Source organism: Centropristis striata, chromosome 13 (assembly GCF_030273125.1).
Source record: "Centropristis striata isolate RG_2023a ecotype Rhode Island chromosome 13, C.striata_1.0, whole genome shotgun sequence".
NCBI classification, from domain to species: Eukaryota; Metazoa; Chordata; class Actinopteri; order Perciformes; family Serranidae; genus Centropristis; species Centropristis striata.
The window spans coordinates 2,475,929-2,502,777 of record NC_081529.1 but is presented as its reverse complement, the minus strand read 5'-3'; the positions used below and the strand labels follow the sequence as shown (position 1 = coordinate 2,502,777).

The window sequence follows — 26,849 nt, the reverse complement described above, 5'->3', positions numbered from 1 at the left end:
AATGCATATTGAATATTAAGTTAACTGGTTCTTATTTCTATCTTATTACTTAAACGGGGCAGATGCATGTATATGTATAGGGCTTTATATACTGTATGTGTGTAAATGTTTATATGTTTATGTACATCTGTTTAATGGTGCCTATGTGAGTATGTGTATGAATATGTATATGCATCTAGCCTACGCTGTTGTAGTTTATGTTTTTTTGTTTTGTTTTTCGGATCGAAAAGAAGAATTAATAAAATGAAATGAATTAAATCAAAATCCACCCATGCAAATAGACAATAATATTGTTAAATGTTGACTTTTAATGGTGTAGCAACTGCATATTTGAACAGGGGTGTTACTAATGCCATATTACAGTATTTATTACAGTAAAAAATGTCAAACCTTCCAGAGATCTTCCCGTCGGTACGACACTTTTTCATGATGGCCAGCTCTCCACGCATGAAAGCGTGAAAGGCGAATAAGCCATGGGTTGAGCTCATAACCGACAGCAGGAGTGAAACCCTGCCGATGGGCTTCCAAGACCTTAAGGGTTAAAAATGACCACAGTCAAAACCCATTGCTCACAAGTGCAAGAAAAAAATAGCCAAAATATTTTTCTTATACTTACAATGCGGCCATCACCAGATCCCAAATCCACAAGGCCTCCCCTTCGACCTCTCAGCAATGTCAGGACATGATCTACTTGAGCTTTGCTGGCAGGAATATACGGGACCTTGAAGACATAAACACAGCTTCAGATTCAAAGAAAGATGTGAGATGGTGACCACGTTTCATAACTCTGCCTTAAACTGTCCATTTAATTTTATTTCATTATTATTATTGTTGTTATTTAATTAATTAATTAATTTTAATTATGTATACTTTCATTATTATGATTGTGTATTATTGTTTTATTATTTATTTATTTCCTCTTTTTAATTTTTTAAATATTTAATTTATTCATTAATATGATTTAATTGATTTATTATTATTATTACTATTATTATTAATTAATTAATACATTTGTTTTATTTTATTTTTTATTAACTCAAGTATTTGTTTTCCTCCGAGATTACTGTTGGTTATGAGAGGGAGGGGTGGGGTTTTATGACTGTATGTTCGTTGTTGTGTTCATCGTGTATTACTTTTTGGGAAAAAACTCAATAAATAAAGTTTTGAAAAAAAAGAATGATGTGAGAGAGGAGTTACATTATTAGTTATTCAAAATATAAACCATACCTGGAGCCTCAAGGGAACTTTACGGAAGCCTGGCTGGAGGATTCCCACCCACATGGCATATACAGCAAGCCCAGTGCCAGCAGCTATCTGAGCCACACCCCATAGTCCCAGGTTCCTGGTCTTGAGCTCAGCAAATACTTCATCTGGTCCATCATCATCCATTCCTGCATGTAATGTGTAATGCAAGTTAGTTAAATTTCAGAGGAAGTACTAAAATTCACAGGGAGAGGGTTGTATAATATTTCTAGTTTTTCCTGGCAGAGGGTTTTTTTCACCTTCAAATTTAGCAGCCTGCCTCAGAGATAGCAGACTATATATAAAATATTATTGCATAATGACTCCTGTCAGTATTTTATTCACTTGTCTGTTTTTCCTGTTGTTTGTTTACAATCCTCGTCTCCTTCAACACCCAAAACAACCAGTGCTAACACACTTTATGTAATTTTGCAGACAATAATAATAATAATAATAATACATTTTATTTGTAATGCACTTTACATTACAGGAAATCTCAAAGTGCTACAGGTTAAAAGCATAACATTCTAATTATAAAAAGGATACAAAAGGAGAGATAAAAAACAGCTAAAAACAGAAAACATACATACATAATCTAAAAACCATCTAGATGGGAGGAACCAAAGGTTTTGCTAAAAAGGAATGACAAATAAGCTTTAACTCAATCAGCATAGTGAGTAGTTAAAGAATCAGCTGTTAATGATTTTTTTTTTTTTAAATTAGAGTTTATTAACATTTGGTTTAAGCCACAAAATAAAGAAAATAAATACATAACAAAAGCTCAACAACCTAACACCAGTTTGAATACTATTCACGGTCTTGCACACACACAAAAAAGATACATAGGACAACAAAAATTTGACAGAAAAATGAGTAACACGTCATGAGATACCTCACTGAGAGGCGGTTGGGGGTCATTACATGCAGTTATTATTCTGTATCCAGACGTTGTTTGACAGAAAATATGTACTGACACATTAATTAACAACAACACAACATAATACCGCTGGACACAAAGAAATGCATTAACTGTGTCATAAAATAATTAAAAATAAATATCTGAATGACCTGAAGGAGTATGTGCGGACACGTTACGAGGTGGGACCGGTCCGTCTGCGAAATATTCCGTATATCCGGTTTGACGTTAGTTCCGGAATGCGACTCATTCGTTTCAAGGGAAAACAACTTCAAAAGTCTTTTAGTTAAATTAAAAATCTGGATAGATCACTTTCCTTATTTGATATCTGACACTTCCCTGCTCCTCTGTACCCATTTTATATATACTTTACAATAGAAAATACCGTTTTAAATAAAATACTTTACGAATACAAATCTGATACGAATACGAAAATTTTATTATCCACTGAGTGGAACAAACAGAATAAATAGTAAAACAATAAAGAAAAAACATTTCAAGAATAGAAAAATATAAAATAGCCTACAGCAATAACTACTTCACACATCACCCATTCAAGTACAAAATTTCACAATTTTCATACTTTTCATCTTTTTATTTGAAATATAACATATGTACATTTTACATCGCAATAAATTCGACCTTACATGAATTATCCTTTTATTAAGTAATGCTTTATATAGTATCAAAATTAATTCATAAACACAACTTGTAAATGGATAAAAAGGAATGTCCATTTCCAGTTGGCCTCTGAGCTTCTGTCAGTTGCTGTCTGCATCGTCACTGATGATCCCCTGCAGGTTGGCCCAGTCTCTTGCTTTCCTGCGTCCTCCATTTTTGTTGTCTTCATCGCTATCTGAGCCGGAGTTCAGAGAGCGAATGTATGCAGAAGACGGAGGGTCGAGTTGTTCCTGCCGTGCTGCTCTGCGTGTAGGTCGACCTGAGAGAGGCATCCACATGAGCTTCTTATTAATCCATATTTTCATATTGCATGTATAGGCAAGGCAAGGCAAGTTTATTTGTATAGCACAATTCAACACAAGGTAATTCAAAGTGCTTTACATACACATTAAAAACAGCAAGACACAATTGAAAACAGTAAAAACAGTCAATTAAAACAGGGAAGATACAGCAGGATAAGAAAAGAGATAAAATAATAAAAAGCACAAGTCAAACATTGCGTAGTTAAAAAGTAAGGGCAGTAGAGTAGAGCAGATAAGTGTTAAAGTTAAGAGTACGCTGCAGTAAACTATAGTGTTTTTAGTCCAGATTTAAAGGAGCAGACCTCAGATCTACAGGTAGTTTGTTCCACAGGTGAGGAGCAGAATAACTGAAAGCTGCCTCACCCCGCTTAGTTCTTGTTCTTGGGACACGCAACAAGTATAGTAAAATTATCACTTCAGAATGATATAGGAATGGTTGCAACATTAACTTTATAGGTGCACTGTGCACTTCTTGATCCAACCAGGTATTAAACACCAACTATAGGCAAGGTTATTTTACAGTATGTGGTGTATCAAAGTCAGTGGTGGAAAGTAACTAAGTACATTTACTCAAGTACTGTACTTAAGCAAAATTTTGAGGTACTTGTACTTTACTTGAGTATTTCCATTTTATGTAACTTTATACTTATACTCCACTACATTTAGAGGCAAATGTTGTACTTTTTACTCCACTACAACATGAAAAACATGATTGGTTTAAAGTTTAAAGTGACATTTTCTAAATTAGACCTCATAAAAAGTATATTAAATAGTTAAAATGAGCCCTACTTTGAGAAAATAAAATGCTGCTTATATAAATGCATCAATAATAATCATCAAATCATATATTGAGAATATATTTAACAATCTGAGTGGGGTCACTCTGCAAAACGAGTACTTTTACTTTCGATACTTTAAGTACATTTTGATGCTGATACTTCTGTACTTTTACTAAAGTAAGTTTTGAATGCAGGAGTTTTACTTGTAGTGGAGTAATTTCACAGTGTGGTATTAGTACTTTTACTTAAGTAAGGAATCTGAATACTTCTTCCACCACTGATCAAAGTACAGTAAAATAACACACACCCTTCATTTTTTAGAGTTCAACAATTACATTCACTGTGAATACAAGTTACATTATAAATGTTTGTGTAATTTTTAATATCCTATCATTTCCAACCCTAATGCATTCATACCTGTTTGTATTTTTAGAATTCACATTGACTGAAATGTAAAATCAATTTGTCTATGCTGTATAGATTAGTATGCACAATAAACAAGCCAGGAAATGTAATTTGCACAATTTGAGGGGAGCAGATTATTGGTCAGCGAATCACTGTCAGAAACTTTGGTACATAGAAATACCTAATAATGAGTATTTTCATACAGGGAACAAAAAAAAAAAAATCACACAGGTAATGGGTGAACTTACCTTTTGTAGCAATGATGTTGCTGACATCAAGATCAGCGAGTTCCTGAGTCTCCTCTCTCTGTAATTTGACTTTTTTGCATTTCTTAATAGATGGCTGACCTGTGAGGGAAAAAAAAAAAAACACACCCATGTTCCCTGAGTAAGTCAAATTATGTTTATTAAAAAAACATAAAAAAGGTTAACTTTTCACACTTTACACTGGCAAAAGCACAACAAACCCAACAGTCAAGAAAGGCTGTTTAAAGTATTGACTCTTTTAATTATTCTTAAAACAATAAGTTCCTTGCTAGGTTCATGTATTCCCACTGACCTTCCACACCGAGATCTTCCAGCTTCTTCTTCAGACAAGCCACCTGGGAGCGAACGGAGCGACAGTCAGCGAGGAGCTCCTTGTATTTCAGCCGAACACCACAGAGAGAAATGTAGCGCTTCAGCCTCACAACGGCTTTGTTGTCGTCCTGCAGAATGAAGCCGAGGACAAACCAGATACAATGTTTACCATAAAGCAGGGGTGTCAAACTCAAATACACAGTGGGCCAAAATTTTAAACTTGGACAAAGTCGCGGGCCAACATTGATATTTATTGAAAAAATTGACCTAAACAAGTTCAAACGAAATGGAACAAGCAAAGCTTGATATAACTTAATATTGCAAACATTCAAAATCGAATATCAAATAAAACAAACAAACACATCAATGGCATTCATTTCTTCAATAAAATTTAAATAAAAATCGTATGTCCCTTTATTTTATATGCGGCCTTCTTTAAATTTAAATTTAACAGTAATCTTTTTCCACAGGCTAAAAATAAATGTAAGAATAAAATAACAATAATAAACCAAATGACTAATAATAATATCCTTCAATGAATGTGCAGCCATTCAAGCCTTGGACTAGCAAGAAAAAGTGCATAAAGACAACTTGAATTGTTGCTCAGTTTGCTCCACACTGATCTACTGTGTTCAAGCCAAAACACCAGCAGAGCATTCTGGGATTTGTAGTATTATTTGTGCTGTATAATACCGGCGGGCCAGCTCTGGTTGTCATTTGGTATTTCCTCGCGGGCCAAATATAATTATACTGCGGGCCAAATTTGGCCCACGGGCCAGAGTTTGACATCTCTGCCCTAAAACTTCAGCTTTTCCACCATTTACATCACTCTTTGTCTCTTGACTCACACTGACATCAACCAAAGGGAATTAAATGCACCTTTACTCAATATGATGAGTAAAAACAAAGGTTTACAGACAGACTTAAAGCAATAAGCTTGAAGAATTTCTTTAAAGTAACTGTCTGTTAAGTAACTATCTGTCAAATGAGGTAAAACAACTAAACAAATAGTCACTTTAAATAAAATTTAAAGCTTAATTTTTCTGATTTGGACTGATTTTGTTTGATAACACTCACCTTTTGACCTTTGCTGCTCTTCTCTTTCTTTTCTTTTTTCCCCTCTTTTTTTTGTACATTTTTCTTCTTCTTGTCATCTGGTGATTTTTTTCTCTCACTATCCTTTTCATCATCCAAAGAGGGGAGCGACGATGAATCAGAATCTGAGTCGTCATTTTTCTTTTCCACCTTTTCTTCTGCGTAACACAACAAAAAGTCACATCCAGAAGTCACAAACAAAACATCAAATTTATGAACATTTATGGATGGAATATGCAAGTATAAAGTTTGCATAATCACCTTTTTCACCATCATCTGAGGAGTTGCCGTTGATTTTATCACTCTTTTCTGACTTATCTGCGTCGCTTTCACTCTCTTCACTGCTCTTTGGTGATTTCTCTTTTTTTGTCTCTCCATTCTTTGTCGCCTTTGTTTTCTTTATCCTGATTTCGTTTGGACTGTCATCACCGCTGCTATCGCTCTCTTCTTTTTCTTTTTCTGACTTATTCATTTCCTCATCTGACGAGTCTTCACTGTTTATCTGCTGTTTATTCTTTCCATTCGTCTTTTGCTCTGATTTGTTCGCCTCTTTACAAGCATCATCCGATTCAGATTTAACTTGCTCTTCATCATCATCATCATCACTCTTCTCACTTCCTGTTTTGCAGACTTCTTCCTCCTCGGATTCTGTCATAAGGTTAACGTAGGTGCGACTGTTAATGATGCTTCAGGTTATTAAAATTACAGGCATCTAATTGCAAAGAAACAAAAAAAAACAATTGAAACCCACCTGATGATGAGCCTGATTGATGACGGCGGGATTTCTTTGCTCTGGATTCATCACCTTCGTCTTCTCCCCCACTTATCGCCTCATCATTTTCCTTTTCTCGCTTCCTTTTGATTTGGGGCTTCTTGGTCTCCAAATCACTATTTTCATCATTGTCCTAGCAGGAATAAATAAATATTAAATAATTGATGACAAACAGCTTTAAAAATCATATCCCTACAAAAAAAAAGAAAGAAATACAAGCTGCGTCAAAAGAATTCAGATACCTGCATTTTTATCAGCTCCTCTTCAACGACCCGTTTCATGATATTTTTGGCCTCTGCACTTAATGATTCACTTCCCACGTGTGCCAGATATCGCTTTTTTAGAATTCTTAAGGTCAGTGTGCTGGAATAAGACATTATAAACATGTGATGTAGAAAAACGTCTGATAAGAATAACATTTAACCTACTGAAAGGACGAATGAAGACTGTAAATACTGAAGAGTGACTGTCAAATGCAAAGATTTAGAGGAAAAAAAACAAAGAGAACAAAGAAGGGAATTTAGTTGTTGGATTTGATATCAAATTTTCAGTCATAGATTTGATCCACAAACTGGATTGTTTGACTGTAATTACATGGGCCAAAAATGGTAGCAAACACATTATTTTTGCACAAAATTGTGTGTTTGTAACTTTGTGGGCAATACTTTTAATGTAATGTTCCTACAGTAGATATACACTACCGGTCAAAAGTTTTAGAACACCCCAATTTTTCCATTTTTTATTGAAATTCAAGCAGTTCAAGTCAAATGAACAGCTTGAAAGGGTACAAAGGTAAGTGGTGAACTGCCAGAGGTAAATAAAAAAAGGTAAGCTTAACCAAAACTGAAAAATAATGTACATTTCAGAATTATACAAGTAGGCCTTTTTTCAGGGAACAAGAAATGGGTTAACAACTTAACTCTATGGAGTCTTGGGCTATTTTGTCCATTTTTGAATTCTTTTCATGTCTTTATAAGTCATTTTGTGTCTTTTTTTTGTCATTTTGTGTCTTTTTTCAGTCCTTTAGTCCAACATAATATGTGATTTTGAATCTTTTTTTTGTTTTCAAAACACTATCATGCTCAATAAAGAATTTTAAATGCTGCAAATGTGCATTAATTTCAGAGTAGACTGAGACATTAAACTGCATCATTTTCAATTAAATTCTGGAAAAGTTGGTGTGTTCTAAAACTTTTGACCAGTAGTGTATCTGCTATCAGAGTTTTTAGTTATGATATAATATTCACCATGTCAATGTGTTTAAAGGGCAGTATTGATTTCATAATGTTGACCATTAACAAAGGAAAACATATATTTGTTAGAGAATTTGTACTTAAAGAAAAGAGACTTTCAGCACAAAACTACAGACCAAGAAGTCAGTATTATATAAACAACAGCTGCAAAGATCTGTCGACTAACTGATTTGGCAAGTTGATTCACAGAAAAATAATAACAAACTGTTTTGATAAACGATTAATTGTTAGTTGTTAAAAGGCAATTTTCATTAAAAAAAATGCAGAACATATGCTGTTTTTTTCAGCGTCTCAAATGGAGACATCCTGCTTTTTTATATCATATTCGACTGAATATCTTTATGTTTCGCACTGGTTTCCTAAAGTTACATTTAGCCACAGCAGGCAAATATTAGCATCTTTACCACAAACTGTGTTAAGATATACAAAAGTAGATCTGAATATACAGTCATGGAATTGTTTTTTGCTTATATCTAGCCACTTTCCATTGTTTTATTGAAAATGATTTTGGTTGTTATCAAGAAAACCATGGAAAATGTCTAGATATCAGCTCTTAAATTAAACTCTTATGAGCTATTTTTGTTGTTATCATTATATTTTTCCAAACAAATGTACCTTTAGTTGTACCAGGCATTAAAATGAACAAGAAATTGAAGAAAAGAAAAGGGTGGTCTAAACACTTTTTCCATGGCTGTAGAGTCTTTAGCCATGCAGGAAGACAGACCATTACAATGATAAACTGCGTCACGTGTGTATGAAGTTATCGTAAAATGCACATTAAAGTACCAGCGTGGAGTTAAAAATGCAACTGGACTGTTATTTATTAACCACTGGGTAGCAATGCTTGAATAGCTAAGGTAATATGACTGTATTATGATTTTAGCTACTGTTTACTGCCTGCATGCAGACCAAAGTTCGCAACAACTCATAAAACAAAAACAAACACGCTCCCAGGCCTGTAAACTTATTCTCGGAACAAATTAAACTTTATCAAATAAATCCCGGACTCTTCCTCTACCTGAGGTCTGGCTCATCCCGGAGCTGGCCACACACAAACCTGCGGATACCTGCTGCCTCTCTCTCTGACACCATCATGTTTCTCACTAAAGTTATTATTTTGGCGCCGGGCGGGACCCCCGAAAGCTACCGGAAGTGACGTCACAGCAGCGCCGCGTAAAATACAAACGATAAAACATTGGACTGTGGAGATGAGCCAGAGACAACTTTACATTTATTTTATACTTGCCCATTGTCATCTATATTTTGGAGGGATATGGAAAACTTCATACTTGATAAGACTGGACAGACCATCATTTTTTAACCTAAAAATATTATCTCAAAATTTGAATCTAATAACAAAACAGTGTGCTTTATAACAAATCTTATGCTTTTGATGGGTAAATTTCATATCCACAAGATGAAGTTTTCCTAATCCCTCCCTAACTTTAGTGTTTTCATAATATAATTGAAATTTTATATAAAAACTTTCATATACGCACTCTCATATACTTTAAAAACGTATTTTCAGAAACCCCAGAATAATGTAAACGGAAGCACCTTATACCCTATGTGCCTTATTATGTTATTATTTTATTGATATATATTTGTACAGATACTGTAACTGACATTTTTTCTTTGTATGTCTTGTTTATATACTGAATGCCTGTATTTCCCTCATTGTTAATAAAGATCTGAAGAAAAAAAAAACGATAAAATACTGGATGACTTGAACCATTTCTTTGCTTGTATTTTGTTTAAATTGTTTACATTTTTAAGTCCTAAACAATTTGATGATAATTTCAGCAAAGTAGCATTATCCATAAATACAAATAAAGAGTTCAAATCTGGACTTAGGTTTTGTTCAGTATAATAGATACAGTAACAATGAATAATATCCCAAAAAAATCCATGACACTGCATGGAGTATCTGCTATGATTACTTTCCTTTGTTCAGCAGTTTGAATAAATTAAATGTTTTGAGGCTTTCTGTAACATGTACTGCATGTATTGAGTCCATTCTTATTACACTTTAGGAAAAGAAGGGTAAAGTAAGACCAAGAAACTTGAAGTTGGATTTCATAAGTCATTTATTCAGAACGTTCCCATGACCACTATTGGACGGAAGTCATATTAGTGCATATTTTAAATCCAAGGTGATTTTATAAAAGGGTCTGAGATACATATTGCTCTCATTCAATGTTTTTTTCAGTATTCAGAGTGATTATGTTTATAAAGACAATGGTGAAAATCAGAAAGAAAATGTGAATCCTCTCTCTGAGGGAAATTAAAATACAACCCAGTATTAATTGCCTTAATTGATTCATCATCATGTATGGCCAATAAGGTTGAGCAATTTTCAGTGGTTTGGTATAAGACATAAAGCGAAAGATCATGGCTCAGAATGAAATACATTATCAAAGAAATGGTCATGGTTCCTCTTGAAACATTAAACTGAAATGTAAGTTCACTATTTCGTCATTTACAGGAGTAAATTCAAAGTCTGGTGTGTGCTATAGAGTGCATTGTATCATTCCAAAAAAAAATTAAAACTCACTTGAGCACTAGTTAACACAAAGATTGCATACAATACAAAAGTTAAATACCAAACAATAAATTAGGTTCATAAATTAATTAATAAAAACATCTTGAAGCAACAGCATTAAGAATTTAAATAAAGAAAAATCGAGCTGCTCAACAATCTCATTCATAGACAACCTCCCTACAAAATGGCTACTCAGTTTTATTCCAGTGTTAACATATCTAGGCTAAACTTGACCGTCCTCTGTTCAGGGCAGCACATCAGTCCGACTTATGAAAAGGCAACAGATGTTTGACAACCTGAAGAAAGACAGTGTTTCCTATGAGTCAAACACAGAGGAGGGCGCCAGTGCATATCATTAACACCCACATTAACAGGTGCGGTGGGAGTTGGGTTTTCACGCCCCGTTCCGTAACTTGCAGGAGGTTTATGCCAGTTTCACGTCCCAGGTAAATTCTACACATATCCTATTTAAATAATGTACACTTTTTGTTTTTCTTGTAAACAGAAGCATTTTTTCGTGTCCAAACAACTTCAGTTACAGATCAGTCATCGACTCCTACATTTCTGTGCAGTGACCTCTAAAGACATTTCATTAAATAACTACCTAGCAAGCTATTGCTATGATCAAGGACGTCTCTTTCATTCTAGCATCCAAGAAAAAAAAAACACACACACATGAAGCCACTCTCCTGTGCTTCTTGTTTTCACATTATTAGTCCTTGTACACGGTTTGCTGGCCGTGCCCTCTTTCGTCATGCATTATATGCCTCCTCACGTGGATCCGTCTGACGCGCCGGTCGCCTCCTGTGGCGCCCTCCTCCTCCGTTCCCATCGAGGAGCCGGAGCCTCTCGAGTCTAAAAGGTGTAAGCCTCCTGGAACAGATCCTCTGCCGTTCTCGTAAATCAGGATATTGAGGGTTTCTTCAAAGATTCGAGCCTCTGGAAACTCAACCTGAAAACAATGGATTCAGTTTCAGACTTGTTTGGTGCACAATAATTAATATAATACATTTAATATACACTACCGGTCAAAAGTTTTAGAACACCCCAATTTTTCCAGTTTTTTATTGAAATTCAAGCAGTTCAAGTCAAATGAACAGCTTGAAAGGGTCCAAAGGTAAGTGGTGAACTGCCAGAGGTAAATAAAAAAAGGTAAGGTTAACCAAAACTGGAAAATAATGTACATTTCAGAATTATACAAGTAGGCCTTTTTCAGGGAACAAGAAATGGGTTAACAATTTATCTCTATGGAGTCTTGGGCTATTTTGTCCATTTTTGAATTCTTTTCTTGTCTTTGTAAGTCATTTTGTGTCTTTTTTTGGTCGTTTTGTGTCTTTTTTTAGTCATTTTGTGTCTATTGGTTTTCTTTTATGTCATTTTGTGTCTTTTTTTGGTCATTTGGTGTCTTTTTTTAGTCCTTTAGTCCAACATAAAATGTGATTTTGAATCTTTTTTTTACTTTCAAAACACTATCATGCTCAATAAAGAATTTTAAATGTTGCAAATGTGCATTAATTTCAGAGTACACTGAGACATTAAACTGCATCATTTTCAATTAAATTCTGGAAAAGTTGGTGTGTTCTAAAACTTTTGACCAGTAGTGTATAATCCATAAAATTAGTGCTTTTTTTAAATTGCACTTATTGCTTTTCTGCTGAGGTTTTTAAATAACGCTTTGAATGTATGTCGTCCTGTTTTATCAAGACATCAAACTAAATAAATAATTATGTCTTTTTTTTATTGAATGAAAAAAATTAAATTATATCTGTTTGATAAACAGATGTAATTTATAGTGCTGTTAAGATTGCTGCTAGACCGCTCAGGTGCTCAGTTAATACAGGTGCGTCACAGTAAACTGTTTTTTTTTTACTGCAGTGAAAATGTTTATTTTTAGCGGCTGATTGCCATCAATCAGTACTGAAAGAAGAATATTACACAAGATAAAAACGTGTTGTGATTTTTGGAAATTATAACATCTATTTTATTAATCAATTTTGACTTTTGGACTTTACAATGCCCAAGTTATTGGAAATCTTTGGATCACACGAGTGAGAAAAAATCCTCTGCAGCCACCACTGGAATCTAACACTACAATCAATATAATCCTAAAAATATAATCTTTCTCTACAGCTGTGCAGAAATAACGTGTTCAAACAGGATGAACAGACATGCAAAAGTTGGTTAGTTAGCTATTTAACCGACTTTTGTTAGCTAAAACAATTTATCTGCTTTAAAAATGGTGACTTAAAAGATATAGTTACACATTTTGGAAACTACCCTTTTCAGCAGAGAGTAAGATGAGAGAAACGATACCGCTCATTAGCTGTCATATAAATATTTTTTTACAGCCTGAGGTGACAATATTTGGACTAGGGGAGGATCTGACTGAGAACTTAAGGACACAGTGCACATGCACCTACAGTGCCTTGCAAAAGTATTCATACCCCTTGGAATTTTCGACCTTTTGTTGCTTTTACACATTAATCACATCGCTGCATCAACTAGCTGGAACTCTGTTGAATTAGTTCAGTTACTTTAAAGGGTATGAATACTTATGCACTCATTTATTTTACCTTATATATTTTTAATTCATGTATACTATTTTGTAAAAATCTGTTTTCACTTTGATATTAAAGAAGTTTTTTTTTGCAAATTCTTTTTAAAAAGGCCAAATTATATCCACCATGATTTCATGTGTAAAAGCAACAAAAGGGTGAAACATCCAAGGGGGATGAATACATTTGCAAGCCACTGTATAATGTCAAGTCAACTGCACCTGGCTCCACCGCGCAAGACGCTGCAAATAAAGCTTGGATAATCCCAGGTAATCCCAAAACAAAGCCACAGCTGTCTTAGCATAAAGACTGGAAACCAGTGGGAAGAGCTACCCTTGTTCTGTCACAGATATGTGTTTATTAGTTTTCTTTAGAGGTGCTTCAGCACAATATTTATCCTTACTTTGGTCTGCTTCTTCTCTGTGGCGTAGACGATGGAAGTGCAGCATACTTCAGCGATTTTACGGCCTTCACCATAGAAAGACCAACAGCAGATCTCATCGCCAAGCACGTCTTTGACAAACAGGACGCGGCCATTAAATCGCAGCACCAGTTTGTCAAACAGTTCGATGTTCTTCAGCAGGTTGTCGTCAGAGTTGCTGGTCACAGGGGAGAGACACAGCGTGAGTGTCAACTCGGATTTAGAAGCACTTTGCACTTCAAATCCAAAAAGGGGAGATTCAGTAATAAATTCAACACTGATTTTTTGTGTGTGGTTTGTAAAATAAATGTTCATACTCTCTGCAGGACATTATGCTCAATCAGCCTTGATTCTTTTTTTACCTGGTGTAAGAGTATTTGTTGTTTCCTCTGTTGTTCTGCAATTTTACTACCGGCTATAGAGACAAGAAACACAAATAAATACAGACAACTCTTTAGTATGGAAAAGGAAAATTGTCTTCACAAATTGTGTGTACATACAAAGAGAACCAACTCTTTGTATGTTACATTCTGAGAAAGTTAAAAAATAACAAGATACTATATATGTATATTTTAGGGTTTCACAGCTGCTATTCTAATGACACACTTTCGTCAAGGTTTCTTTATATTGAGAAAAGATGCAGTTTACCTTTCTACAAGTAGCTATCATCTTCTGCTCTTCTTTGGCGGAGGTGATCATGGGGATGCGACACACAGTTTCAAAGACATCCTTTTGTTTCTGCAAGTAAACCAAGAAAGCTAATTAAAAAACATCTGCAACTTACACTTTTTATAAGTATCAATTAATTAAACTACAAGACAACGAATGTCTATAAGTTTCTTGTTGAGCCTGACAAACCAAAAACAATAGAAATGTTGTACTACAAGAAGAAAAAATATATATATAATGGTTTTACCTGCATGGCACTGAGGCAGTGCTGGACGAGTCCCTGGACACGATAGTACTGGGCCTCCTTCAGAACCTCATCCAGCTCTCTGTGGTCCTCTGGGAGTGGAACTGATCCATCGCGCAGGAAGTTCAACACCAGTCCAAAATGACGGCCGCACCTATCCAAAACTACCCAACCTGGGACAGCAGGAAAGATCATTTTGAGTTATTTGCATTCCTCAGTAATCTCTGCTACTGTTTGTTATCAGCAAATTGCTCTCAATGTGCACCCAGTCATTATAATGGTATATACAGTTATTATACTATTATCATTCATTATATCACTTGAAAATGAAAAGAAAAAGTTTGCTTTTTTTGGAAGAAACAAATCATTTTTATATTATTAAAGCTTGAAATTATTTGTGAAAATAAATAGAGCTTTACATCTCCCATTTGAACAGATGATATGAGGTGGGGGAAAAGAGCAAAATGAAAATAAAAAACCCCCCGCCCACAACATTTAGGTATTAAACTCAGGAAGTGGATCCACACAAATCATTTTTCTGTTCATCACGCTGCTGGAGATAAGCTTTAAAACATACTTTAAAACAGCTTTAGCTCATATATACACACACCTTTCTCAAACAAATGATGTGACAGGCCACACCATGACCACACAAGATAAAGTTGGTACTAAAGGTCATTGCAGACAATCCCGCGGTGTGTCACAGTCAATTGTCTTTCCTATCAATCTCACTGCAGTAGATCAGTACAGTGATCTCGTACAGCACAAAAACTGGCTGATACCACAGGTGTGAGACTTACTGTTTCTAATCTGATACCAATGTCACATTGAAGACATAAAACAATAACAATGTGGATCCAATAAAAAATGTCAGTGTAAATGGATTCAGAACGTTCTGCAGTGCATTACACTAGAGAAAACTAGACTCTCCTTAAAAGGGTCCTCAGGCAGTTTCTATAAGAGGTGGCAGCCCTTTACCAGATACATTGAATCTCTGAATATTGTAGCAGAAACCTGAGCCCCCCCCCCCTTTTTTTTAATTTTTTTAATTTAATTTACTTATTTATTTTTTACTTACTTATTCCTTATTACTTTATTTTCAATATTCATATGTATATGTGTATGTATGTTTTTATTTATTTACTTTTAATGGCTATGTATCTGTATCTTTCCTTAGTATTATGTCTCTTCGCTTTCTGTTCCCTTGTTTGTAACCTGTGCCTTGCACATGTATGTTGTGAGTATGAATGGATTGAATGTGTGTAGTTCAGGGTGGGTGGTTACATCTGGGCTGATATGTCCATAATAACTGGATCTTAAGCTTGTTCTGGAACCATTGTCTTTTGTAAGTACTGAGATCCTGACTGTTTGTAAAGAAAGAAAAAAACAATAAAGAAAGTTTGGATTAAAAAATGTCAGTGCTCAGCAGAGAGATATATTATCCACTCACCTTCTGAGTCGATGGAAACCTCTGTTCCTCCATTGCATATGCTCCGCAGCAGACTGTCTTCCTTGCTTAATGTCTGGACAGTTGTGTAATGCAGTGAGCCTCCCACATTTAATTTGACATACTTGCTCCCCAGCAGACCCCGATTTCTGAGCTCTTCTGTGTTGTGTAAGGCGGGCTGGGAAACAGCAGGCTGGTCAGCAGCATGACTGCCTACTGAAGCCTCAGCAGACATGGGGCAGTAGAGTCACGTCCTGACTGGAGTACAGAGGACATGATGGCTTGTTAGTAAAGGTTTGAATTAGAACAAGTGATGAAATATACATCATGAAATTGTAAAGGATCTCAGGTTTATAGATTGGAAGCACAAGAGTAAACACAACCGGCCACACAACGCCATTTCTGAAGCTCAACTGTTTTGTTTTTATTGACATGAAGACATGATTATTTGTATTCACAAAGCAGCACAGACACCCGATGTGTTTAAGTGCTAAAAACTGAGAGGAGGCACACACTATATGTAAAATAGAGCAAGTCATTATTATGATGGGTGGATAGGCATGTAACCAAACACCGCTGTGCGAGTCAGAACTGTAGCTAAATGCTACAGTTAAATTCACAGACATTCTTACATATGTGCAGCATGTCAATACTCATATTGGACCAAAAAATATATACTTTGCTATTTTGAAAGATTGTGCATCTGTTTGTCGTTAGCAAAGATGAGTGGAAAACAAAGCCCAGACACACCTATTTCCCATCCTTTAACATTAGAGGAATGGAGTAGCTCTTATTAAAGAGCCATCTAAATAAAAACAGACTTCCAACCACACCCATTGTGTGTCATGATTTCGTTCTACACTAATCATACAAAAATAACGTGACAATATCATAACATTGACTTTACATGTTCATTTTATTTACAAATTGTAAAACAAGTTATAAAAAAACGAACAAACCACTTACTGCTTTTGTTTAAAGTGTATCAAGCTTTTTCCACACCTCATCTCAGTGGGATACAGGAAGTAGCGTTTCATAATAGCCCTTATAACGTAATAACGTGGCTAAATGTTCCTACATACGCAGAAGACTGTCAATTTAGCCGACTAAGGACATTAATGTATAGCTGGATATTGTAATCAGTAAATTTAGATGTATATTAACAAATGGTTAGCATTCACGTTGGCTACAACTACCGTTAGCTCACAAATGACTGGGATCTGTTTAGTTGATATGGGATGATAGATGCTAACTAATCAAGCTAATAAAAGAAAGTAAATAACAAATTGTACTTACCACTCTGAACATTCAAGGGAGCTGAAAAAGTAAAGCTAGCTAAGCCAAGATAGCCAAATATGGAAGCGTCAATCAATCAGCCAGCAATAATCGATAATCAGCCAGCCAGCTAGCACAGACAGCCCAAACCACACCAGTGAACTTACTAACAGAAGGTGTGACAACTCATTTTATATACTCATTTTTATCGGAGCCACCAAGCTAACCCAAAGAGGCTAACAGCGGCTAGCCTGTTTCGTTGCTACGCATTAAGCTAGCAATGCTCTTCTGTTTGGTATCGCTTCTTGTGTGATAAAAATCAGAAACAAACCCTTAAAAAACGCTAACTGCTGAATTATGAACAGCCAATCCCATTGTTGGAGATAAAGATTATTGACTGATGCTAACAGGAGAAGCTAACTGGGTCACTCGGAAACGAAACTCGCACATCTTCTTCCGCTGCTTTCTTCTTCTTCTACGTTAATGGTTGTGTTGAGCAGCAGCTTGTGACGTAAACACAGCGCCCCCTGTTGGATTGGAAACGTGTGTCTGCGTTATTTATAGTGTAACTACGGTACACTGGCACAGGACCCAGGACACAGAAAATAGTGTGTAAAAAACGTGGCTCATAGTTATTCAGATAAAGGTAAACTTTGACACAGTTGTAAAAAATGTACAGACATTATTGCAATGTTTGTTATAATCGATACGCCCTTTACTGCCATCTAGTGGTCAAAATGAGAAACACAAACCATTTCGCAGAGACAACAACTCCACACACTTTAGGGGAGCAAATATATTAACCCTCCTGTCGTCCTTCCGGGTCAGATTGACCCAATCTGTTTTGACTATTCCTTCTTTCCTCCCTCCTCCTGCCTTCCTCTCTTCTTTCCTCCGTACTTCCTTCTTTCCTCCCTCCTCTATCCTCCGTCCTTCTTTCCTTCCCTCGCCCCTCCTTTCTTTCTTTCCTTCCTTTCCTTTCCTCGCTCCTTCCCTTCTTTTCTTTCCTCCTTCCGCCATCTCCTTTCCTTTCTCTCTTCTTTCCTTCCTCCTGATTTCCTCTCCTTTCCTCCTTCCTTCCTTCTTTCATCCCTCCCGCTTCCATTCCTTCCTCTATCCTCCTTCCTTCTTCCCTTCCCTCGCCCCCCCTTTCCTTTCCTCCTTTCTTTCTTTCTTTCTTTCTTTCTTTCTTTCTGTCTTTCTGTCATTCCTCCTTCCTTTCTGCCCTCTTTCCTTCCTGCCTCCCTCCTTTTCTCCCTCCTTCCTTCTTTATTTTTTCCTTCCTTTCTTCTCCTCCTCCCCTTTCTTTCCTCCATCCTCCTTCCTTTCTCTCTCCTTTCCATTCTTTCTCCTTTTCCTCCTCTCTTCTTTCCTTCCGTCCTCCATCCTTCTTTCTTTCCTTCCTTCTTTCCTCCATCCTTTTTTACTTCCCTTTGCGTCCTTCCCTCTTCTTCCTTCCTTGACCCGAGGACAACAGGAGGGTTAAAACTATAGACTGTATAAAAGATTAAAACTGATAAACTCTCAATAAGAGTTTTAACAGTCATGTAAGTTTGTTTATTTGTGACATGTTCCCACTTCCTGTGAATAGTTTCAAAATAAAGCGACAAAACTAGAGCAATCGAGGTAAACTTATGTTGCATAAAAATTAGCATGGCAGGTTGAGGGTCAATTTTCATTTCCAAATAAAATAATTGATAGGATAAAAACCTAAAATGTTGGTGTATGTGCCCCCACTTTGTATTTTACATTTCCTTTAGTCCTAACTGGTGAGCTATGAAAAAAGCCATAAAAGTAAAAAATAATAATAAAATAAAATTTAAAAAAGCATAAATATGGCTTTCTGGTTGTGATATTATTTCTATTGGACAAGGTATATATTAATCAATACAGAGCATGTTTTTTGATGCACAAATGCAGGTACAGAAAAGATGATTTCCACAAGTTTTACACCATTCAACAGAGACTTTATTTCCAGTTCAGCAAATCATTTACTGCCTTCAAAAGAGTGTATTCATATATGAAGCAAAGAAATGCTACTGATGATAAGAGAAGAATTAAGTCTACAAAGCAATAGTCTCCAGGATCCTTCATTTGGCACAGTGAATGAGACTACATTCACTGTTCAAACAATCAGTTGTAAATAAATACATAATGCATCACAGCAAGCAGCCAAGTTTGTAATTTTTCATCAACATAGTGCATACAACATCAAATCTGATAACAATGATAACTGTCAATAACTATAATGATAATGGCAAGATTGAGCAGAAGCAATATAATTTACAATCAGTGCATGCTCTAAGCATAATGACATTCATGTCCTCACCTTTTCCTCATATGTCATGTGACACTGGGTGACGATGCACTCCAGAAACAGCGAAGAATAAAATAAACTGCTTTGTAAACAGTATTGCAACAACAGATGAAACACTTAGGGACATTAAATTATTTAACATTATATTTTGGCACTGAATTTTCATTACATATATAATGAAAATATATAACCTCCCGCGACCATGTATAAGTGTATATATGAGGCTTATATATATAATTTAGTACATATATCAACCTCAATCAATATTAAGTCAGATATTTACATTCAATTTGTGTGTGTGTTTTACACAGAGAGAGAAAGACAAAGTGAGGAAGAGAGAAAAATGACTGTGTTGATCTCAAACGTTTTCTTATGACTTAATTAAAGTATTTTCCCTTTTACTTTTTACTGTAACACTTACTGTAACATGTATCATGAGCCACCTTAAAAATTAAAGAAAAACATTCAGTGTGTACTTTATGCTCATGACAGCAACTTTTGATTGTTACAACTAAAGTATTGCCAAGTTCTCTAATGTTTTGGCCTCATAATAATTTAGTGTAATAAATAAATCCATTTCCCTTTACCCCGTTTCACCTCTCTTGTTCTTATGCCTCGCACACTTTTTTTTCTCTTTGTTATCAATTTCTTACCCTTCATAAGGCACCAGTCCTAATGATACAGAAAGTTGGACCGTGAAGTAGGACCCACGTTTGGCACACCACCATATCAGTGCAACAAATCAAAATAAAGCACTTCCACAAATTGATAAACCAAAGAGAGTAGTGACGGTGAAACAGAAAGATAATTAGAAATGAATGATAAAAGGGGAGTGAGGCCTTATAATACTAAGGAATTTATCTTCCTAACGAATTGAATCTTTCTGTGGTTTTCAATTCTCAATGAGACATTTTCTCCTTTAAATGGATACTTCATATTCCCGCGTATCCTGTGGGCAGATTAAAAAACAAATCAGTTCAGAATTAACCAAAGGCATATAAAATAATATAAGATTTCGATTTAAACAATTCTAAAATTACAGGATTTTTTTTAAAGGCGCCGTAAACAACTTTCAGAACAAATTCAAGCAGGGATTTTGTTGTTGAGAAAGTCAGAGAAGCTGGGATTACAACACACACTAGCTGTGTTTCCATTAGAAACGAAGCACATTTTGAAGCAAAATGTTGCATTTAAGAAAATGCGAATTAGCGCCGTTTCCATAGCTAGTTTAGACAGAATAAATAAAGCTGTATAAACGTACTTTGGTCAGAAGATGGCAGTTTAATGTATAGTTGTAGGCTAATCTGTCAGTAAACAGTAGAACAGAGGTGTCAAACTCAAATTTGGCCCGCAGTATAATTATATTTGGCCCAGAAAGGCAATACCAAATTATTATTATACAGCGCAAATAATACTACAAATCCCAGAATGCTCTGCTGGTGTTTTGGCTTGAACACAGTAGATCAGTGTGGAGCAAACTGAGCAACAATTAAAGTTGTCTTTATGCACTTTTTCTTGCTAGTCCAAGGCTTGAATGGCTGCACATTCATTGAAAGATATTATTATTAGTCACTTGGTTTATTATTGTTATTTTATTCTTACATTTATTTTTAGCCTGTGGAAAAAGATTACTGTTAAATTTAAATTTAAAGAAGGCCGCATATAAAATAAAGGGACATACGATTTTTATTTAAATTTTATTTAAGAAATGAATGCCATTGATGTGTTTGTTTGTTTTATTTGATATTCGATTTTGCATGTTTGCAATATTAAGTTATATCAAGCTTTCCTTGTTCCATTTCGTTTGAACTTGTTTAGGTCAATTTTTTCAATAAATATCAATGTTGGCTTTGACTTTGTCCAAGTTTTAAATTTTGGCCCACTGTGTATTTGAGTTTGACACCCCTGCAGTAGAAGAAGAAGAGTATAGAGGTTGCTAATCTGACAACTTTGGCCGGCCATGTGAGAAAATGTAGAGAAGTCTTCAGGAATTAGATTTAGTTGGGCAACTTATAATTGTTCTTTTATATCAGCTCGTCTTGACCGACAGAGCAGAAACAGCTGATCAGTCATGTTAGTGAAATGTTTGCCAAGTTGGAAACGTATTCGGAAAAAGCATTTCCATCTCCCGTTTAGCGCATTAGCTATTTTTGGAGAAAGGAAAAAACTACCTCAAGTGAGTGTAATTTTTTTTCAATGTGCATTTTTGAAAGTTTTATCGAATTTTGGTGTTTCCAGCAAGCTTTTCTCATCTGAATCTTCAAAACGTGCAGATAAATTTGTTGATTAAAAACAGGACTACAGAGGGAGTGTGATTTTATTCTCTGCTCCACTAGATCTTTAAAGACAGATCATTGTTTTCTGCTACATTAATGTTCTGAATGTTGTACACAGCACTGTTTCACTATCAGCTTCAGACTTACCCCGGCCTCATAAAGAGGGTTGTTGAAGTCGGACTCGACTGTAATGGGACTGTAGGAGTGTGTGTGAGAGAGAGACTTCCAGAAAAGAGGCTTCCATTCTAGTCTGCAGATGCTGCGAGTGAGGAAATAAAATGACCACATCAATAAAGGCTACAGTTTATACATTTTTGTGAACTGAGTATTACAGTATTACACATCAATCAATGATTAAATGTCACTGTGGTTAAACAGGGTACTTACTTTGTATAGTACATGTAAATTCCTCCAATCAGGAGGATCACCAGGATGATTGGCAGAATTATTGCCAAAGCGATGTTCTCACTCAGGATCTGATGGGACGGCTCGAATGACTGGGACACTGCAACAGTCAAAGAGTCAGGACACAAAAGCTTTTTCATAGTACAAATATTGGTAACACTTTATTTTGAAAGTGTCTACATAGGAGTGACATGAGACATGACAGCTCATTTAAAGACACACTTTCTGAATACAGACTGTATGGAGTGTTTTTGATACTTTGACAGTATTTAAATAGCACCAAAACCTGCTTTATTATGAAAAAAGACATGATAATCTCACTTTTTACATCATGGCTATTAAAAAGAGGCTGCTCAATCTGGATATTTTGTTAATGGCATGCATGCACTATTTGCCCTATTCATTTTGTGAGGTACATAAAATGTTCATTTTAAAAGCTGCTGTGTCCTCCAAGTGTTCCATTGTAAAAACTAAAAATGTTTTCTTTTGTACCAGCATTAATCCCAGTGTTGGTCCTAATATCACCACTAGATGGTTCCAGAGTAGGGAGATAAGGAATCATTCATGTAGTGGCCTTTCAATGGTTTTAGTCTAAAAGCCCTATTTGATTTAATACACATCACAAAAAGGAGATGAGAAAATAAATTACCTTCTAATTTGTGATCATCCAAAAGCTCCTCATATGCCACTGCGTGAAAAGAAGAAAAGAGAAAGAGAAGCATAATAAATTATTATGAATTAGAAAATTACATTACATTATTAGATTAAGTGACAGAAAGAAAGAGTTAATTGGCTGATTATGGTGTGACACCATGATTATTTCTTTTTATTTCTGAGAAACTGAGTTTTGGGTTTTCATTATCCTTAAGGCAAAATCATCAAAATTACAAGTAAAACAGGCTTGTAATATTTCACTCTATGTGTAATTAATCTACACTACCGGTCAAAAGTTTTAGAACACCCCAATTTTTCCAGTTTTTTATTGAAATTCAAGCAGTTCAAGTCAAATGAACAGCTTGAAAGGGTACAAAGGTAAGTGGTGAACTGCCAGAGGTAAATAAAAAAAGGTAAGCTTAACCAAAACTGAAAGATAATGTACATTTCAGAATTATACAAGTAGGCCTTTTTCAGGGAACAAGAAATGGGTTAACAACTTAACTCTATGGAGTCTTGGGCTATTTTGTCCATTTTTTAAATTCTTTTCATGTCTTTGTAAGTCATTTTGTGTCTTTTTTTAGTCATTTTGTGTCTTTAGGTGTCTTTTTTGTCATTTTGTGTCTTTTTTTGGTCATTTTGTGTCTTTTTTTAGTCCTTTAGTCCAACATAAAATGTGATTTTGAATCTTTTTTTTACTTTCAAAACACTATCATGCTCAATAAAGAATTTTATATGTTGCAAATGTGCATTAATTTCAGAGTACACTGAGACATTAAACTGCATCATTTTCAATTAAATTCTGGAAAAGTTGGTGTGTTCTAAAACTTTTGACCAGTAGTGTATATAATGTATGAGTTTCACTTTCTGAAATGATTGACAACAAATATTGAATTTTTTCACGATATTCTATTTTTTTTAGATGTACCTGTACTTTCATTTGGTTTGTTTTACTAAAATAATGGCAGGCAAAAGCACAACACCTTCATAATCAACCGACATTGAAATAAAAAATTGTTAAAGATATATCAAGCTAATCTTAAAAACTTCACCTCATCAATATAAATCTAGGAACAGCTATTTCGATGTTTCAAGCCATTTTCCTGAGGGTCCAGAGACAAAGATAAGCTTACCTTTGCAGAAAGGCGGCGGGCTGTTCCACTGGGAGGGGTGGCCGGGAACACAGCTGATGATGACCTCACCGATGAGTTCGTAGCCCTCATAACAGAAGAAACGCAGAGTTTCTCCTGCCTGGTAGCTGTGCTTGTACAAGGTTTGGTAACCGTTGTCGGGGACACCAGGGTTTGGGCAAGGGTCATATTTTACTGCTCAAACACACAGAAACACACAGAGGACAGTCACATATTGACAGCTATTTTACCAATACGAATACGAAAACTTTATTATCCACTGAGTGGAAATTCCTCTTTGGTTTCACCATAGACATGTCTCAAAACAAACAGAATAAATAGTAAAACAATAAAGAAAAACATTTCAAGGATAGAAAAATATTAAATAGCCTACAGCAATAACTGTACTTCACCCATTCAAGTACAAAATCTCATAAAAGCACACCACAGTACACTCAAAAAAAATGATTCAAGCCCTTCTTAGATGTGACACAATGTATTGTTTGTCTAATGAAAATATATCAATTAAAATCAAATCAAAAGTAGTTTAAGAAGTGTAACCTAAAATGTATTAATTGACTCCCCTGTCCTTCCCTTCAACCCAAAAAGAATGAGTTTCAGTTTTCCAATTCTATGTTTTTAGGTTGAACAAACACAAATTCTTTATTTTAGCTCTCCTTGACATAAATGAGTTGAGGTAACTCAATTTAAATACAATACATACATGTTTTTAATTTGAGTTCGACCAAATGTAAAAAAGTGAGCTACATTAACTCAAATACATTATATAGCATCGATGCACTTGTTTTGAGTTTGTGCTACATATATTTGTTGAATGGAAATTCTGCCCACAATTTAATTGAGTTCATCCAATGAGTTATTTTTTTGAGTGTACAAATCAAGTTTACAAATGTAGGTCTAAGACCTTATTCAGAGAACCTGCTGTGCAGGGAAACCCTCAGCAAAGGAAACAACAGAAGTAAACAGGGTAAATAGCTACCGCATACTGGTCTTATTTATAGCGTTGACAGCTTATGTACAGGTTCTTCCTTGCCATCGGTAGCCTATACCGCTTCCCCGGAGGTAAAAGCTCAAATTCGCTGTACGTGGGATGAGAGGAGTTTTCTAAACTTGCAGAAAAAAGGTGGATGAAACCAGCAGGGGGCAACAAAGAGACTTACGGACACACTTGGGGCTGCGGTCGCTCCATTTCGGGGTGCCAGTGTCTCGTCCGTGGCAGGAGATTTGGCTGGGACCTTCCAGTTGGTAACCTTGGTTACAAGAGAAACGGACCACTGTTCCAACTGCAAAACCTGCTTCAGGACGCACCGACCGCGCTCCGTTTACCACCTCGCCGGGGTCGGGACACTGCTGGACTGTGGGGACAAAGTGGGACAGCATTTTCAAACATGAAACACAAACAACAAACAACAAATCAAATATAAAAAGCATGTCTTCACACGATATAGGGATGAAAACGGGTGTAAAATGACAGTAGGTGGTTATTGTTGACGTTTTATTTTTTAAATGTGTTACTATTTTTTCTTTTTTGTGTGTTATTGTTGTTTGTTTGTTAATAATGGTAATAATGAGTTTATAAACTACATTACTATGTGTTATACATACATATATATTAATATTATTGTTATATAATTGAATATAGTAAATTAACATTCAACATTTTAACCCTTGTGACTGACTAGGGACATCTTCGGCATATTTTATTTTTCAATAATTTTGGCTGTGTCAGTGCATATTTCATATATTTCTGCAACTCTTATAACAAGTCTGTGATAAACTGAGTAGCCAAAACACAAACAACGAGACCCTGAAGGACCAAAAGTCCCAAATGAAATGCATTAAAACCACAATTGTAGATCCTACGACCATGACAGCATAAAGACAGATATTCTATTATCAGGCTTTCAATCAGAGCCCTGGCAAGTTGCAGTTTTATAATTTTCCATCAGGATTGCCCTATGCCTACAAGCTGTTTTCCTGGTTTCAACTTGAGTTATTTTGCAGCTTTCTTATGGAGCGCTGTATCAAAATAAATGTTCTGTTGGTAATTGATATATTCCAGACTGTGGACGGGAAAAAAAACCCTTGAATTTGCTGTACAGAAAATCTATTTTCAGTGTATTTTTTCTTGTGGAAAAAACAACAACAACAACAGCGGCATTATGTAAACAAACTAGCATTTATAGTTGCAATTCTGAAGATGCACGAATATCTGATAGTCATGATCAGGACTGATGCTAGTTAAAATAATTAACATAATGGATGATAATATATTGTATTTGTGTTATATGTTGTATATTTTATAGCAGTTTTAGAAAGGTGACATTTTTGTCCTCTAAAGCAGCTATTCTCAACCTGGGGGTCGGGACCCCAATTGGGAGGGATGGGACAGATGATTTCTGGGGGTCGCCAAATCATTTTGGAAGTCAGCTCTGTCTCCACTGTGTGAAAGTGTTCATGTGTTTTAGTCTTTTTGGTCATTTAATGTTTGTTTTTGTCATTTTGTGTTTTTTGTCATCTTGTGTCTTTTTTTTGTCATTTTGTGTCTTTTTTGGTCATTTTGTTTCCTTTTTTTTGGTCATTTTGTGTCTTTTTTTGTCATTTTGTGCCTTTTTGGTCATTTTGTTTCTTTTTTGGGGCATTTTATGTCTTTTTTTGGTCATTTTGTGTCTTTTCTGGTCATTTTGTGTCTTTTTGGTCATTTTGTTTCCTTTTTTTGGTCATTTTGTTTCTTTTTTGGGTCATTTTGTGTCTTTTTTGCTCATTTTGTGTCTTTTTGGTCATTTTGTTTCCTTTTTTTGGTCATTTTGTTTCTTTTTTGGGTCATTTTGTGTCTTTTCTGGTCATTTTGTGTCTTTTTTGCTCATTTT

At 35.4% G+C, this 26,849-nt stretch overlaps 4 protein-coding genes across 5 annotated transcripts in view; all 4 read right to left on the bottom strand.

The window, feature by feature from the left end:
* Positions 1 to 1,407, bottom strand: part of antkmt (adenine nucleotide translocase lysine methyltransferase) — a 4,103-nt gene extending 2,696 nt beyond the window's left edge. Inside the window, exons 1-3 of the mRNA XM_059348589.1 lie at positions 1,228 to 1,407; positions 617 to 721; positions 391 to 531 (exon numbers count right to left, since the gene is read on the bottom strand). Coding sequence (XP_059204572.1) covers positions 391 to 531; positions 617 to 721; positions 1,228 to 1,389 — 408 coding nt within the window. The 5' untranslated portion in view covers positions 1,390 to 1,407. The remainder of the gene's footprint in view (positions 1 to 390; positions 532 to 616; positions 722 to 1,227) is intronic.
* Positions 1,408 to 2,608: 1,201 nt separating this feature from the next.
* hirip3 (HIRA interacting protein 3) lies at positions 2,609 to 9,144 on the bottom strand. Its single transcript, XM_059348551.1, has 8 exons — positions 9,042 to 9,144; positions 7,013 to 7,133; positions 6,750 to 6,903; positions 6,260 to 6,646; positions 5,981 to 6,156; positions 4,884 to 5,031; positions 4,574 to 4,672; positions 2,609 to 3,098 (listed from the first exon to the last, which is right to left on the bottom strand). Exons 1-8 carry the CDS (start codon positions 9,116 to 9,118, stop codon positions 2,920 to 2,922), a joined length of 1,341 nt encoding a protein of 446 aa, XP_059204534.1. The 5' UTR covers positions 9,119 to 9,144; the 3' UTR covers positions 2,609 to 2,919.
* A 948-nt stretch (positions 9,145 to 10,092) lies between these two features.
* Positions 10,093 to 17,638, bottom strand: kctd13 (potassium channel tetramerization domain containing 13). Its single transcript, XM_059348565.1, has 7 exons — positions 17,198 to 17,638; positions 15,905 to 16,159; positions 14,458 to 14,627; positions 14,190 to 14,279; positions 13,904 to 13,956; positions 13,524 to 13,719; positions 10,093 to 11,517 (listed from the first exon to the last, which is right to left on the bottom strand). Exons 2-7 carry the CDS (start codon positions 16,134 to 16,136, stop codon positions 11,278 to 11,280), a joined length of 981 nt encoding a protein of 326 aa, XP_059204548.1. The 5' UTR covers positions 16,137 to 16,159; positions 17,198 to 17,638; the 3' UTR covers positions 10,093 to 11,277.
* A 1,483-nt stretch (positions 17,639 to 19,121) lies between these two features.
* sez6l2 (seizure related 6 homolog (mouse)-like 2) overlaps positions 19,122 to 26,849 on the bottom strand; it is a 37,506-nt gene continuing 29,778 nt past the window's right edge. For both annotated transcript variants that reach the window (XM_059348511.1, XM_059348510.1), the window contains exons 14-19: positions 25,140 to 25,334; positions 23,962 to 24,153; positions 22,824 to 22,862; positions 22,157 to 22,274; positions 21,917 to 22,028; positions 19,122 to 20,442 (exon numbers count right to left, since the gene is read on the bottom strand). In XM_059348511.1, the coding sequence (XP_059204494.1) occupies positions 20,413 to 20,442; positions 21,917 to 22,028; positions 22,157 to 22,274; positions 22,824 to 22,862; positions 23,962 to 24,153; positions 25,140 to 25,334 (686 nt within the window). In that variant the 3' untranslated portion in view covers positions 19,122 to 20,412. The remainder of the gene's footprint in view (positions 20,443 to 21,916; positions 22,029 to 22,156; positions 22,275 to 22,823; positions 22,863 to 23,961; positions 24,154 to 25,139; positions 25,335 to 26,849) is intronic.